At 38.9% G+C, this 16270-nt stretch overlaps 1 protein-coding gene across 6 annotated transcripts in view; it reads left to right on the top strand.

Moving 5' to 3' along the window:
• LOC140736047 (extracellular sulfatase Sulf-2-like) overlaps nt 1-16270 on the top strand; it is a 321216-nt gene that overhangs the window by 262085 nt on the left and 42861 nt on the right. For all 6 annotated transcript variants that reach the window (XM_073061757.1, XM_073061759.1, XM_073061754.1 and 3 more), the window contains 2 exons: nt 5381-5437; nt 5526-5652. In XM_073061757.1, coding sequence (XP_072917858.1) covers nt 5381-5437; nt 5526-5652 — 184 coding nt within the window. The remainder of the gene's footprint in view (nt 1-5380; nt 5438-5525; nt 5653-16270) is intronic.

The raw sequence follows: 16270 nt of genomic DNA, 5'->3' as shown, positions 1-16270 counted from the left end.
TTATTATGTAAATTTCTGCCATTTTAATGGATCTTTTCCAATAATTTTCTATGTGCTTGTTTTTCATTTAAGCCATTTTAATAATTTAACTGGTTAAAATTCATAAAATGCATGCAATTAGTTTTTGCAGGATGTTTTCATTATTCCTATGATTCTGTTATGTGTTCTTTGTGATGGAAAGATCAAAAATCCTTAGATTACATGGAATAAGGAAGGCAAATGCAATATTAGCATTCATTTCCACAGGACTAGAATGTCAAAGCAAGGATGTAATGTTAAGACTTTATACAGCACTGGTAAGAGCACAATTGGAGTATTGTGAACAGTTTTGGGCTCTATACCTTAGAAAGGATATACTGGCATTGGAGATTGTCCAAAGGAGGTTTACAAGAATGATCCCAAGAATGGAAGGGTTAACTTATGAGGAGCTATTAATGGATGTGAACTTGTACACTCTGGAGTCTAGAAGAATGAGGGGTAATCTCATTGAAATCTACCTAATATTGAAAGGCCTAGATATAGTGGCTGTGGAGAGTATGTTTCCAATAGTGGGAAAGTCTAGGACCAAAGGTGACAGCTTCAGAATGGAAAGTTATCCCTTTTGAACAGAGATGAGGAAGCATATCTTTAGCCAGAGGGTGGTGAAACTGTGGAATTCGTTGCCACAGATGGCTCTGGAGGCCATCATTGGGTATATTTAAAGCAGAGGTTGTTAGGCTCTTGATCAATAAAGACATCAGAAATTCCAGGGAGAAGGAAGGAAAATGGAGCAGAGAGGGAAATAAAGCAGCCATGGTCAAACGTGGAGCAGATTCAATGAGCCAAAAGGTCTAATTCTTCTCCTTTGCCTTGGAGACTTAGAGAATTTATTGATATTAGACAAACATTTAATCAGCTAGAAAAAATAATGAAATTTGTAAACAGGTGAATACTAATTGTTATATACATTTCTGAGTAATTGTATGCACTTGCAGTTTTATCTTCTAAAGTTAGTTTAATCAGTTGTTATTAATATTATTCAACCTGCTAGAATGGTTGATAGATATCACAGAAGAAAGGGCACTGTTGCTTGTAGAATTATGCATGGGAAATCGTAGGCTGACAACCACTACAAGTGTAACACAGTAGGAAAGGAGTAGAGTGCAAGTGTTCATAATTTGAATTACAAATTAGTTGCAGCAATTAGAACATCAAAATTTTCATTTGTATTAAAATCAATGGGATAAAAATTAGGCTGCCTCTTTAAAAATGGATAATTTGCAGAGAGCACATATAATTTTCAATTTTTCTCCATAACAACTTTGTGAAAAGATACAACAAATTGGTGAATTAATTCACTAAGGGTGATAAGACCTTAAGATATAGGAGCAGAATTAGGCCAATTGGCCCATCGAGTCTGCTCCACAAATTCATCAAGACTGATCAAAATTTCCTTACTCACCACAGACTTAACCTGCAAACTAGCATTCAGGAAATCCTGCTCAAGAACTCACAAGTCCCTTTGTGCATCAGTTTTATTGTATTTTCTCTCCATATAGAAAACTGTCAACCCTTTCACTTCTTCTACCAAAGTGCATGACCATATACTTTCCAACACTGTGTTCCATCTGCCATTTCTTTACCCATTCCCCCAATCTGTCTAAGTCTTTCTGTAGCCTCTCTACTTACTTAAACCACCTGCCTCTCCACCTATCTTCATATTGTCTGCAAACTTTGCAACAAATCCATCAATTCCATCACCTAAATCATTGACATAACATGTAAAAAGAATTGGCACCAACACACACCCATGTGGAACATGACTAGTCACTAACAGCCAACCAGAAAAGGGTCCTTTGATTCCCACTCTGAGTCATGCTAATCAGCCACTGCTTTATCCGTGCTAGTATATTTCCTATAATGCCATGGGCTTGTAGATTGTTAAACAGCCTCCTGTGGGGCACCTTGTCAATGGCCTTCTGAAAATCCAAGTATACATCATAATCACAAATTCTCCTTTGTCTATCCTGCTTGGTATTTCTTCAAAGAATTCCAACAGATTTGTCAGGCAAGATTTTCCCTTCAGGAAACCATGCTGACTATGGCTTATTTAGCATGAGCCTCCAAGTATCCTGAGACCTCATTCTTAATAATTGACGCCAACATCTTCACAATCACTGAGGTCTCACTAACTGGCCTATAGTTTCTTTTCTTCTGCTTCTCTCCCTTCTTGATGAGTGGAGTGACTTCTGCAATTTTCAAGTCTTCCAGAACCATTCCAGAATCTAGTGATTCTTGAAAGACCATTACTAATAGCTCCACAATCTCTACAGCCACCTCTTTCTGAACCATGGGGTGTAGACCATCTGGTTCAGGTGATTTATCTACCTTCAGAACTTTCAGTTTCCCAAAAACCATCTCTCTGTTTATGGTAACTCCACAAACGTCATGCCCCCTCACATCTGGAACTTCCACCATACTGCTAGTGTCTTCCACAGGGAAGACTGATGCAAAATACTTATTCAGTTTGTCTGCAATTTCGTTAACCCCATTACTACCTCTCCAATATTGTGTTCCAGTGGTCCATTATCCACTCTCATCGCTCTTTTACACTTTATGTATCTGAAGACACTTTTGGTATCCTCTTTAATATTATTTTCTATCTTACTTTTGCATTTGATCTTTTCCTTCTTAATGACTGTTTTTGTTGACTTCTGTTGGTTTTTAAAAGATTTCCAATCCTCTAGCTTCCCACTAATTTTTGCTCTATTATATGCACTCTCTTCGGTTTTTACATTGGCTCTTCTTAGCCATGGTTGCGTCATCTTTCCTTTAGAATACTTCTTCCTCTTTGGGATGTATATATCTTGAGCCTTCTGAATTGCTTTCAGAATGTCCAGCTGTTGCTGCTCTGCCATCATCCCTGCCAGTGTTCTTTTCCAATCAATTCTGGCCAACTCCTGTCTCATACCTCTGTAATTACCTTTAATTCACTGTAATACTGATCCAACAAACTTAAGCTTCTCCTTCTCACATTTCAGGGTGAATTTGATCATGTTATGATCACCTTCCCTAAGGATTCTTTTACCTTACGCTCTCTAATCAATCCTGGTGGGCCCAAACACGGGCTGCTCTAAAAAGTCATCTCATCGGTACTCCAGTAATTTCTTCTCCTGTAATCCAGTACCAAACTGATTTTCCAAATCTGCCTGCATATTACAGTCCTCCATGTCTATTGTAACATTGCCCTTTTGGCATGCATTTTCTATCTCCCACTGTAATTTGTAGGCCACATCCTAACTATAGTTTGGGAGCCTGTATCCAACTCCTATTAGGGGTTTTACCCTTGCAGTTCTTATGCCCTTGCAGTTCTTATGTTCTTCTAATTCTTCTGAGTTACTGGTTCATGTTATGTACCATGATTGCTGCAACTGGAATTCCAGTAGGAAGAGCAAGAACAGAGGACTGGAGTTCTGTAATGGAGACATGTGCTCCAGTTGTACAAGGCCCTGGTGAGACTGCTTCTACAATACCCTGTATACATCCAATGTGCATACCCAAGGTAGCAGATACTTGCAACAGAAGGAGTCTTCAAAATATCCTCAAGTTAATTCTTCAGAATTGAATAGTGGAAGTTTAAACAAACTAGGTTTGTTTACTTTTGAGTTTGAAAGAAAGCAAGATGATCCGGTAAAAGCATTCAAATTTTAACAGAACATGTAAAACAGATGTGGAATTGCTGTTCCTCCTGACTGGATGTTTTATAGCTGCACAGTGGAAAGTATACTGAATGGTTGTGCCTGGTATGGAAACACCAGGGTCCATGAATGGAAAAAACTACAAAAAATGGTAGATACAGGCCAGTACGTCATGGAAAAAAGTGCTCCTCCCATTGATCACACTAATGCAGAGTCCACAAGGAAGCAATATGAGTTATCAAAGACCTCCACCATAAAGCCATTTTCTCTTCTCACTGCTGCCATTTGGCAGGAGGGAGAGGAGCCTTAGGTCCCACACTACCAGGATCAGGAGCAATTATTACCCTTCAACCATCAGTGTGAATAACTTCACTCACCTCAACACTGAACTGATTCCATAACAAATGGACTCACTTTCAAGAGCTTTACAACTCATGTTCTTAGTATTATTTATTCATTATTATTATTATTATTATTATTATTATTATTATTATTATTATTATTATTATTATTATTAGTAGTAGTAGTAGTAGTAGTATTTGCATAGTTTGTCTTGTTTTGCACATTGGTTGCTTATCGTTCTTTGTTGATGTGTAGTTTTTCATTGATTCGATTGTAGTTCTTTTGTTTTACTGTGAATGCCCGCAAGAAAATAAATCTCAGGTTTGTATATGGTGACATAAACAGTACACACTGTGATAATATATTTATTTTGAATTTCAAATGCGAAATTTGGGGCAGCTAGTGCCAGAGTTACAGTTTCAAGACAAAAGTCTGATTATGACAAGGGTTGAAGATGCGAAGAATTTATTTTTGTTACCCAGATTATGGCGAGTGTGACTGAGATGGTTGTGGGTGCTCAGTTACTCAGAATTTTAAAGACAACAATTGATTGACATCTTAGGGCAGGTGTTCCAAACTTTTTCAATGCCATGGACCCCTACTATTAACTGAGGGGTCTGTGGACCCCAGGTTGGGAACCCCTGTCTTAGGGGAATCAAAAGATGTGGAGTTAGTCAGTAAAACAGCACTATGTGATCTTATCAAATTACACAACAAGCATGAAGGCTTGAATGTGTTCTCCTGCTTCTACTACTTAAGTTCTTATGTGGTTAGGTAGATGTTTTGTAGAGAGAATAAGTTCCAAAATGGGACTGAAGTTTCATACCCCTCTATTTATTCCAGACGCTAAATTATATAAAGCGTAACATTCCAGGAACTAGTTTGCTGTTTTCATAATACCTTAATTCTGTATTTTTAAAGCAATTAAGTGTATTTATAAGTATTCCACGTTAAAAACAGGTTTATCTAATTTGCATGACAATAGTTTATACCAATTTCTGCAAGCGTGTAACATTGTTCTTCAAATGTGAAGTAAAACATGGCATGGTATAAATACCATACAATGTAGCCGTATCATATAGGTCAGAAGAGCAAATCATATTTTTCTATGCTAGCACATTACAAAAGATGTTCTTATGTCCAGGTAACCTTTATATCAGTGGTGGTGCTAATTGTTCTATAATTGCCAATAAACTAAATCCAATCAGCGATAACAAGTAACTAGATTATTTTTGAAATATCCATTGATTCTTTAGACCAATCTGGTCTGAAAAAGGAATGGACATTATACAGATTCCATTAATACTGATAGGCAAAAACCTGTATACAGTTTACTAATGTAATCATTCTGTTATTTGCAGGTTCAACTCAAACAAGAAAACCAAGGTTTGGCGAGATTCATTTCTTGTGGAAAGAGGGTATGAAATAAATATTTCTTAAGCAAAAATTGCATGATCATTGTTTCCATAAAGCAAGTCTAATGCAGCAGTGCTTTTGTTTTATTAGTAAACTACTCCACAAAAGAGATGAAACTAAAAACACCCAAGAAGAAAATTTCCTACCCAAATATGAAAGAGTAAAAGATCTTTGCCAGAAGGCAGAATATCAGACACCCTGTGAGCAAATTGGTCAGGTAAGGACATTCTGGTGCTGAAGCTTGTGAACTGTAGAATAAATTAATAAGTCCAATCACAGAGGTGATCTTCCTCAAAACAAATTCCAGGGCTCTTCATTAACTGTAATTCAGGAATTCATATAATTATACATAAATTATGATGATTAAGTGAATTTCACATGAAAGGCTGATAATATGTGACTTATGTGGCTCCATGTAAAAGATTTGGAATGTGGATAGGATATGAAAACAGAAATGAAAAAGTGGAGGATTTAACAGCAAGGAAAAGAGAAAAATGGTAAAGACCTGAGATGGACTTAGTATTCTCAAGTAGGTATTGTACCAAGTGTTAAAATATAGAATTGTATTATGAATAGATGAATTCGGTTTTTGAGCTTACTTCTAGCATGACCGATTTTGTTTTGTTAATTTACATTGATTGCTTCAGAATGTGGAATTTTGTCTCAATCCTGTATTTAGGATTTATCAATATTGAACACCAGTCTGAAGATTAAAGTGTACTCAGTCATACAGTGAAACATTTGAGGACAATTTTATGGATTAGATTGGACTGGACTTGTACTTGATGATTTTACTGAACATCATTAAATAACTGGCAGATTGAATGAGGGGCACCTCATTTCATCTGTGGATTTGATTTGAAATCAGTGGAATATAAATTCTCAAATTCACAGCAGTGCAGAAATTATTATTCAGTACCATGCAAGCACACAACAGAACCAAGCCCTTTTCTCTGAATATATTCCTGAAGAGAAATTGGATTCCATAACGGGAGAGAGATTTCAAAAGAAGTGAGCAGGGACAGTCGGGACATTTTGCGCGCCACAGTTCCCAAGGAGATGCTGAATTGTGTAGTGGGAGAGAGAATTCAAAAGAAGTGAGTGGTAGCAGTCAGAACATTCTTCACGCCACAGATCCTGAGGAGACCTCAGAGTGTGCATAACTAATTATTTGGCAAGGTCCAATAAAATGAATTTAGGTTTAAGAGGAGCGGCCATTGTGTGAGTGCACCGGTGTTAGAGTGGGGAGATCAGGCTTTGGTGAGGAGAGGCAGAGACTGTAGGTAGATTTTTGTTTATTTTTTTCTTTCTTTCTTAGTGCACAGTTGGGATAGTGGGGATGCCAGGCTGGCTAATGGAATGCTCCTCTTGCGGGATGTGGGAAGGCAGTGAGACCTCCAGTGTTCCTGATGGCTACACCTGCAAAAAGTGCACTCAGCTGAAGCTTTTTTCAGAACATGTTAAGGAGTTGTAACCGGAGCTGGATGAAGACCTAATCAATCAGGAGGCTAAGGGGTTGATCAGGAGGACATACAGGAAGGTACTGCAGTTACACCCAGGATGCAGGCAGGGCACAGGTAACTGGATGACCACCAGAAGGGGGAAAGGGGGGATAGGCAGCCAATGCAGAGTATCCCTGTGGCTGTTTCTGTCAACAGGTATACAGGACTGCTCTGGATACTATTTGCAGATGGGGGGTTGGAATGACATAGTAAAGGAATGTGACAATGATCAGATCACTGGCATTGAGTTTGGCTATGTGGCTTAAAAAGGAAGTGGGGAGAAAAGGTGAGCTGGAGTGATAGAGGATTCATTGGTTATGGAAACAGACAGGATATGCTGTGGATGAGAATAAGACTCCCGGATGATATATTGTCTCCCAGGTGCCAAGTCAGAAACATTTCAGATGGTGTCCATGGCAATCTTAAGTGTCATGAATAGCCAGAGGTCACAGTCCACGTCAGCACCAATGACCTGGGTAGGAAAGATGATGAGGTTCGACAAAGTAAGTTCAGGAAGTTGGGTACTAAGTTAAAGGACAGGACCACCAGAGTTGTGATCTCACAGCGGATATTCGTACCATGTGCTAGAGAGGCCAGAAATAGGAAGATCAACACGTGACTATTCAGATGGCGCATGTGGGAGGGCTTCAGATTTTTGGCGCATTGGGCTCTCTTCCTGGGAAGGCAGGACCTGTTCAGAAGGGATGGTTTGCACCTGAACTAGAGAGGAATTGATATCCTTGCAGGAATGTTTGCTACTGAAGCGTGGCGGGGAAGAGGTGGTTAAACTAGAGTTGCAGATGGATAGGAACACAGTGCCAGGGAAATAGTAGAGTGGTTGGGGGGAAAATGTGGTTAAGCCTATATAGCAAGCCAAGAATCGAATCATTGAACATGGTGGGACTAATGTTCTGAGTTGTGTATACTTCAGTTCAAAAAGTATTGTAGGAAAGGCAGATGGAGCCTAGGGCATGGATCAAATCATGGAATTATGACATTGTAGCCATCAGTGAAATGTGATTTCTGGAGAGGCAGGATTGGCAGCTCAGTGTTCCGGGGTTCTGCTGTTTTAGACATGATAGAGCGGGAAGGATTAACGGGCATGGTGTGGCATTACTTGTCAGGGAAAATGTCACAGCAAATTTGTAGCGAGATGCTGGAAAAATAAGGTTGTGATAGTAGCTGATTTTAACTTTCCACATACTGACTGGGACTCCCCTATTGTAAAGGGACTGGATGGGTTAGAGTTTCTCAAATCTGTTCAGGACAATTTCCTTAATCAGTGCAGAGGTGTTCCAACTACAGAGAGTCCAATACCAGATGTCCTGCTGGGGAATGAGACAGGGCAGGTGAAAGAAGATTGTGTAGAAGAACACTTGGCATCTAATGATTATAATACCATCAGTTTCAAGGTAATTATGGAGAAGGATAGGTCTATGCTCAGGCTGAGATTCTAAATTGGAGAAGTTCCAATTTTGATGGTATCAGAAATGATCTGGCAAGTGTGTATTGGGACAGGTAGTTTTCTGGCAAAGGTGTACTTGATAAGTGGGAGTGGGAGTACAATGTTTGTATGATCCTGTCAGATAAAAGGCAAGAAAAACAGGTTTTTGGAACTTTGATTTTCGAGAAATATTGTGGCGCAGGTTAAGAAAAAGAAAGGTGCATTTAGGACGGATGTTCATTGGTTCTTGATTAGTCAGGGTGTGAAGGATTATGGGGAGAGGGCATTAAAATAGGGTTGAGAGGGAAATGGATCAGCCATGATGAAATGGTGTAGCAGACTCAATGGGCCGAGCAGCCTAAATCTGCTCCTATGTCTTATGGTCTTATACAGGGGATATTAAATTACTAATGTGTCTGAGATGCAATGTGATAAGTACTCTCTTCAATGCTAAAAACACAATCATTTTTTCACTTAACACCAATCTGTATTTTTAGTGTCAAATTGTCAACTATTCCCTTGTAAAACTGTTTAACAGATTTTGAACATTCTGTCCTTTGTGTTATATTGAACATAAATGTGTCATATCACTTGAAAATTACTTTTCAAGTGTACTTCATTTTTGCAAGGAATAATTTACAGTTTGTAATCCATTGTGTGTTGCCATGTAGACAAATCATTGGACAAACATTTATTTAAAACCAAATCAGTATTTTATCCTCTGGCTGGAAGAAAGGCATGTGGAATGCAACAGTTCTCATTAAAGAAATCAGGGATTTTACCTCATTTAAACAGGGCTGGCAAACTTGTTGGCTGTAATGGAGGCTCCAATGCAGGTCATTTTAATTAGTCATCTCACTCCTAAGGATTGGAGGGTGAGCTGGGGAAGACAGGGTGTGAGGGCAAGGAGTCGGTACCGCTGTATTTTTGCTATATATGAGAAATATATTAGGAGAAACCTCTGTTACACATAATTTACACAGTGGGTATAATTAGAGCTTCAGGATTTTAACTTTATATATAGAAGAACAAGCTCACTGTGTACAGTCTGAATGCCATGCAGTAGAGGGCATACGAGTAACATGAAATATGAGGAATGGGAACTTAATCATAAGAAGTAAATTGGTTAATATATTTCTGTTCAAGGCCATTTTTGAAAGTTGTGCTACAAATTCTAGCTTCAGGCAAATTTCACAGCCAGGTCAGGGCCAGGAAAATTCTCAAACATTTTCCTGCCCAATCATTGAAACTTCACCAGAAGTACAGTGGAACTTTGTTTGCACACAGTGTCGTATTCAGTGAAGCTACAATGGCATTGCAGGTAAATTTCCAGAAATATTTTGTAACAGATCTTCTTAGAGTAATCTTGAATCTACAGTAGCTCAATAAATATCTGTAAGATGACAATTCTGGTGCAAAACTTCAAAACTTCAAAAATTCAAGACTATGCCCAAATCATATTCCTTCGCTACTTAAACTACTTATTAATCTACAATCAGCTTGAAAAGCACAGCTATCAGATGGTTTTCCTTCAACACTCCCAATTATTTCCATTATCTACAATTGTTACCTTCATTTCTAATATTTAATAAGATGAAATTCTTTGTAACTGAGGCAGAGATGGTTGCCTGGAATTCTACTGATCCTTTTGTGATCTTCAGTACATGATGGTTGGAAATGATGGAGAAACTCGGAGTCCTATCTGAGGTCACATCAACTATTAAGACCACTTTCTGCATTGTGGCTCCATTTCAATTGTCTGGGATCCAGGTTCTGCTATTTTCTTCTTCAAATCCTATATAGTTCGCCTTCCTCCCTTCACTAAAAGTACGATATAGAGAGATACTGTAGATGGATAGATAGATAAAGGCTGTGTTTTGCTTAAATTGATAGATAGATAGATACTTTATTCATCCCCATGGGGAAATTCAACTTTTTTTCCAATGTCCCATACACTTGTTGTAGCAAAACTAATTACATACAATACTTAACTCAGTAAAAAATATGATATGCATCTAAATCACTATCTCAAAAAGCATTAATAATAGCTTTTAAAAAGTTCTTAAGTCCTGGCGGTAGAATTGTAAAGCCTAATGGCATTGGGGAGTATTGACCTCTTCATCCTGTCTGAGGAGCATTGCATCGATAGTAACCTGTCGCTGAAACTGCTTCTCTGTCTCTGGATGGTGCTATGTAGAGGATGTTCAGAGTTATCCATAATTGACCGTAGCCTACTCAGCGCCCTTCGCTCAGCTACCGATGTTAAACTCTCGAGTACTTTGCCCACGACAGAGCCCGCCTTCCTTACCAGCTTATTAAGACGTGAGGCGTCCCTCTTCTTAATGCTTCCTCCCCAACACGCCACCACAAAGAAGAGGGCGCTCTCCACAACTGACCTATAGAACATCTTCAGCATCTCACTACAGACATTGAATGACGCCAACCTTCTTAGGAAGTACAGTCGACTCTGTGCCTTCCTGCACAAGGCATCTGTGTTGGCAGTCCAGTCTAGCTCCTCGTCTAACTGTACTCCCAGATACTTGTAGGTCTTAACCTGCTCCACACATTCTCCATTAATGATCACTGGCTCCATATGAGGCCTAGATCTCCTAAAGTCCACCACCATCTCCTTGGTCTTGGTGATATTGAGACGCAGGTAGTTTGAGTTGCACCATATCACAAAGTCCTGTATCAGTTTCCTATACTCCTCCTCCTGTCCACTCCTGACACACCCCACTATGGCCGTGTCATCAGCGAACTTCTGCACATGGCAGGACTCCGAGTTATATTGGAAGTCTGATGTGTACAGGGTGAACAGGACCGGAGAGAGTACGGTTCCCTGCGGCGCCCCTGTGCTGCTGACCACCGTGTCAGACCTACAGTCTCCCAACCGCACATACTGAGGTCTATCTGTCAAGTAGTCCACTATCCAATCCACCATGTGAGAGTCTACTCCCATCTCCGTTAGTTTGTGCCTTAAGATCTTGGGCTTGCGAAAGGTTCATCAGTTTTGCAATTATTTGGTAAAAATGAACACAAATTGTTGAAGTCTCTTCTGCCTGCCTAGTGTTTATGTAATCCTATATCATGCTAGTTTTCTTACCATACCTTTGTCTCTGTTAGTGTCCAAAATTCTAACGATTTCAGAATTGAATACCACCAACTACTCAGAAAGCTGTTGGGAAAGGCAGAGAAAGGATTTACAAAGACATTACTGGCACTGGATGGCTTGAGCTTTAAGCAGACACTGGAGAGGTTGGGGCTCTTTTGAGGCCCTGACTCATTAGCAAATGCACAGTGGCTGCAGTATTCATCATTCTTGACAGAGAAGAGAAAGACTTAAATGGAAGCTGAAGGGCATCTTTTTCACATAGAGGGTGGTGGGTATGTGGAACGAGCTTCCAGAAGAAGTGGTAGACATCAGTTCAATAACAAAATTTTTAAATGTTTGGGTAGGTGCATGGATGGCAAAATTAGAGGGATATGGGCCTAACACAGACAGGTGAGACTAACTCAGGTGCCCAGCTTGGTTAGCGTGGATGAGGTGGGCTGAAAGCTCTATAACCCTTTGAATCTCTGCCAGACATCCTGAGCCATTCTCAGAATCTTGCACTTCTCATTGAGATCAGCTCTTAAACTTCAAAACATTAATGCGTAAGTGACAATCTTACAATGTCTTCTTGGTATGCAAAGCCTTCATTCTACCACTTAATCTAGTAAACCTGTGCCACATGACACCTTCTTCCCCTCTGCCATCAGACTTCTGAATGGACAATAAGCTCATGAATACTTACTCCCTACTTTCTCTTTCTTTTTGCGCTACTTATTTCATTTAACTTTTTAAATAAATGTCAGTTCAGTAAGCTGGTTTACTAGATTGAATATATGTATTTACTGGTAATTTTCAGTTTTTATTATGAATTGCAATGTACTGCTGTCATACAACAACGAATTTCAAAGCATATGCCAGTGAAATTAATCCTGAATTCTGATTCTGATTCGGACAAGTATATTCTTCCAAGTATAGAAACAAGTGTGGCCTTTTAAAAGCCCAGTTCAAGCTCAGAAACACTTGTTTAAATCTTTGTACTTAAAATCCCTCACAATAAAGGCCAAGTGCCATTTGACTCCCTAATTGCTTGGTGTACTATGCCAGTTCTAGAGAGGTTTCTGTCTATATTGACCCAGCATACCAAATATTATCGAGCTTGAATCATCTATTGTTAAAGTTCTCTCTTTCAAAACAGATAAGCTTCTTAGGCCGGAATTTCATGGAAATGTAGCACTGTAGTTGATTTTTAATACTGGATTTTCTAGTGTTGCTTTCATTTGTTAATATTTAAGGCATATTAAGCCAATAGTAATTGATTTTCTTTTTGAAATAGAGACACAAATTTACTTTCCATTCCAATGTTTGCCATCCATTTTTAAAAGTTCAAAGTTCATTATATTCAAGATTCAAGATTCAAGATTCAAAAACTTTATTGTCATTCCAACCATACATCAGCTCTGCAGGGCAGAATGAGACAGCGTTTCCCAGGGGCAAGTGCAATCATAACATAACAAACGCAACAAATAGTAAACACAACAATAAATAGTAAAACACAACAGCCACATGTCAGTTAAAATCAAGTTATAAATGTCCAGTGCAAGTTAAAAGTGTCCAAAGCAGAGTCAGGTAGAGCAGCTATTTAGCAGTCTGACTGCCTGTGGGAGGAAGCTGTTTCGTAACCTTGTGGTTTTTGTTTTGATGCTTCTGTAATGTTTGCCTGATGACAGAAGAACAGTTTATGGAGAGGGTGTGAGGGGTATTTAATGATGTACTGTGTCTTCTGGAGGCATCGACTCTGAAAGAGGTCTTGGACAGAAGGTAGGGAGACCCCAATAACCTTCTCTGCTCCCCTAACCACCCTCTGCAAGGCTTTTTTGTCAGCAGCACTGCAGCTGGAGTACCAGGTTGTGATGCAAAAGGTCAGCACACTCTCAACCACGCCTCTGTAGAATGTAGTTAAGATGTTAGTGGGGAGTGATGCTTGTTTAAGTTTCCTCAGAAAGTGCAATCTCTGCTGGGCCCGTTTCACAATCCCAGTGGTGTTCCTGGACCAGGTGAGATAGTCTGAGATCTGCACCCCAAGTAACTTGATGTTTTCCACTCTCTCCACTGTGGAGCCGCTGATGCTAAGGGGTGTGTGCTCAGGCTGAGAGCGTCTAAAATCGACGATCATCTCCTTGGTTTTGGTGACATTAAGCATCAAGTTGTTGTCACTGCACCAGCTCTCTAGGTGTTTGACCTCCTCCCTGTACATTGCTTCATCATTTTTGCTGATGAGTCCCACCACTGTGGTATCATCAGCAAATTTAATGATGATAAAATTTATTTTTATATTTATTTATATATATATATTTATATTTTAAAATTTACTTTATTTTAAATAAAATAAAATTTATTATCAGAGTACATACATGTCACCACATACAACCCTGAGATTCTTTTTCCCTACAGGCAGACTTAGCAAATCTATAGAACAGTAACTGTAAACAGGATCAACGAATATCAAATGGTGCAAATGTAAATATAAATAAATAGATATAAATAACAAGAGCATGAAATAACAAGATAAACAGTCCTTAAAGTGAGATCATTGGTTGGGGCAACACCAGAAATAGAATGAGTATAGTTCTCCTCTTTTGTTCAAGAACCTGATGGCTGAGGGATAGTAGCTGGTCCTGAACCTGGTCATTCGAGTCCTGAGGCTCCTGTGTCTCCTACCTGATGGCAGTAGTGTGAAAGAGCACGGCCTGGGTGGTGAGGGACTTTGATGATTGATGCTGCTTTCCTGCAGAAACGTTTCATGTAGCTGCGCTTGGTGATTCAGGAAAAGCCATCTGCCATCTGATTCCTAACTGGACATTGAATCCGTGAACACAACCTCACTTTTTTAATATATATTATTTCTGTTTTTGCACGATTTTTGATCTCCAATACACATATACTGTAATTGACTTATTTATTTATCTTTTCTTTCTATATTATGTACTGCATTGAACTGCTGATGCAATGTTAACAAATTTCACAACACATGCCGGTGATAATAAGCCTGATTCTGATAGATAGGTGTTTGATCCCAAAGGAAATTATAGTGTCACAGTAGTATTAACAAGTCCACAGATATACAAATACTAGAAGAGAAGTAAGAAAGAATAAAAACTAAGAAAGCTCAAATAGTCTAACAGGAGGGGGTGATCACTCCTCCGGCTATAGGCTGATTCATTATAGAGCCTAATGCCGAGGGTAAGAATGACCACATATAGCGCTCTTTGGAGCAGCGCAGCAGCTTTGGAGAGGGCTTCACCTGTGATGTACTAGGCTGAATCCATTATCTTTTGTAGGATTTTCCACTCAAAGGCATTGGTGTTCCCATACCAGGCCATAATGCAACCAGTCAGCACACCTTCCACCACACATCTATGGAAGTTTGCCAAAGTTTTCGATGACATGCCAGATCTCCACAAACTCCTGAAGAAAGAGAGACACTGTTATGCTTTCTTTGCAATTATATTTATATGATGTGTCCAGGAGCAATTATATTTATATGATGTGTCCAGAAGGAATGTGTCCTTCCTCCAAGATAGTGATAACTCAGCAAATTAAAGTTACCGACCCTCTCCACCTCAGATCCTTTGATTATTACTGGCTCATTGGACCTCTTCTGAAGTCTACAATCAGTTCCTTGGTCTTATTGACATTGAGGGAGAGGTTGTTGTTATTACACCACTCAGCTAACTTTTCAATCTCCCTCCTCTATGCTGATTCATCTCCACCCTTGAGACAGTCCACAACATTTTTGTGAGTAAAGTTTCAACGGCAGCAATAAACACATCCTTAGACAGTCACTCATCAAGATATTATTTTTAAATTATACATTTGTAACAAAAATCTTCTGCATGTACTTTAGTCCTACCTATGTGCATATATCTATATCTCTCTCAGAAGCAATCCAAACCAAAATACTTATTACAAATGGTCTTAAAACTAAAATGTTAATTTAATTTCTCTTTCCACAAATGGGTGTTTCCAGATTTTCTGTTTTTTTTCTCATTTCAAATTATTTTAGTCATAATTTATTCATCCCTTCTGGTGACCCTCGCTGAATCAATTCCATTACCTTGCAAAACAGACAATCGTCCAGTGGCCACTTTATTAGGTACAGGAACGGGGCACAACGTGTTCGTCCACTGCTGTAGCCCATACACTTCAAGGTTCAATATGTTGTGAGTTTAGACATACACATCACTGTTGTAATGTATGGTTATTTGAGTTACTGTCAGCTCGAACCAGTCTGGCCATTCTCCTCTAACCTCTCTCATTAACAAGGCACTTTTGCCCACAGAACTGCCTCTCACTGGATGTTATTTTGTTTTTACTTTCACCATTCAGAATCAGGTTTATTATCACTGGCATCTGAAGTGAGATTTGTTAACTTAGCACCAGCAGATCAATGCAATACATAATCTAGAAGAAAAAATAAACACAAAATAAAATAATAATAATAAATAAGTAAATCAATTACTGTATATGTATATTGAATATATTAAAAATCATGCAAAAACAGATACACTATATATTTTAAAAATTGAGGTAGTGTTCAAGGGTTCAAAGTCCAATTAGGAATCAGATGGCAGAGGGAAAGAAGCTTTTCCTGAATTGCTGAGTGTGTGACTTTAAGTCGAGTCAAGTCGCTTTTTATTGTCATTTTGACCATACCTGCTGGTACAGTACACAGTAAAAATGAGACAACATTTTTCATGACCATGGTGCTACATGAAACAGTACAAAAACTACACTGAACTACATAAAGAAACAACACAGAAAAAAAAAACTACACTAG

Source organism: Hemitrygon akajei, chromosome 11 (genome assembly GCF_048418815.1).
Source record: "Hemitrygon akajei chromosome 11, sHemAka1.3, whole genome shotgun sequence".
In the NCBI taxonomy this organism is placed as follows: Eukaryota; Metazoa; Chordata; class Chondrichthyes; order Myliobatiformes; family Dasyatidae; genus Hemitrygon; species Hemitrygon akajei.
Note: the sequence above shows the minus strand (reverse complement) of the source record. Positions and strands in the feature narration are given on the sequence as shown.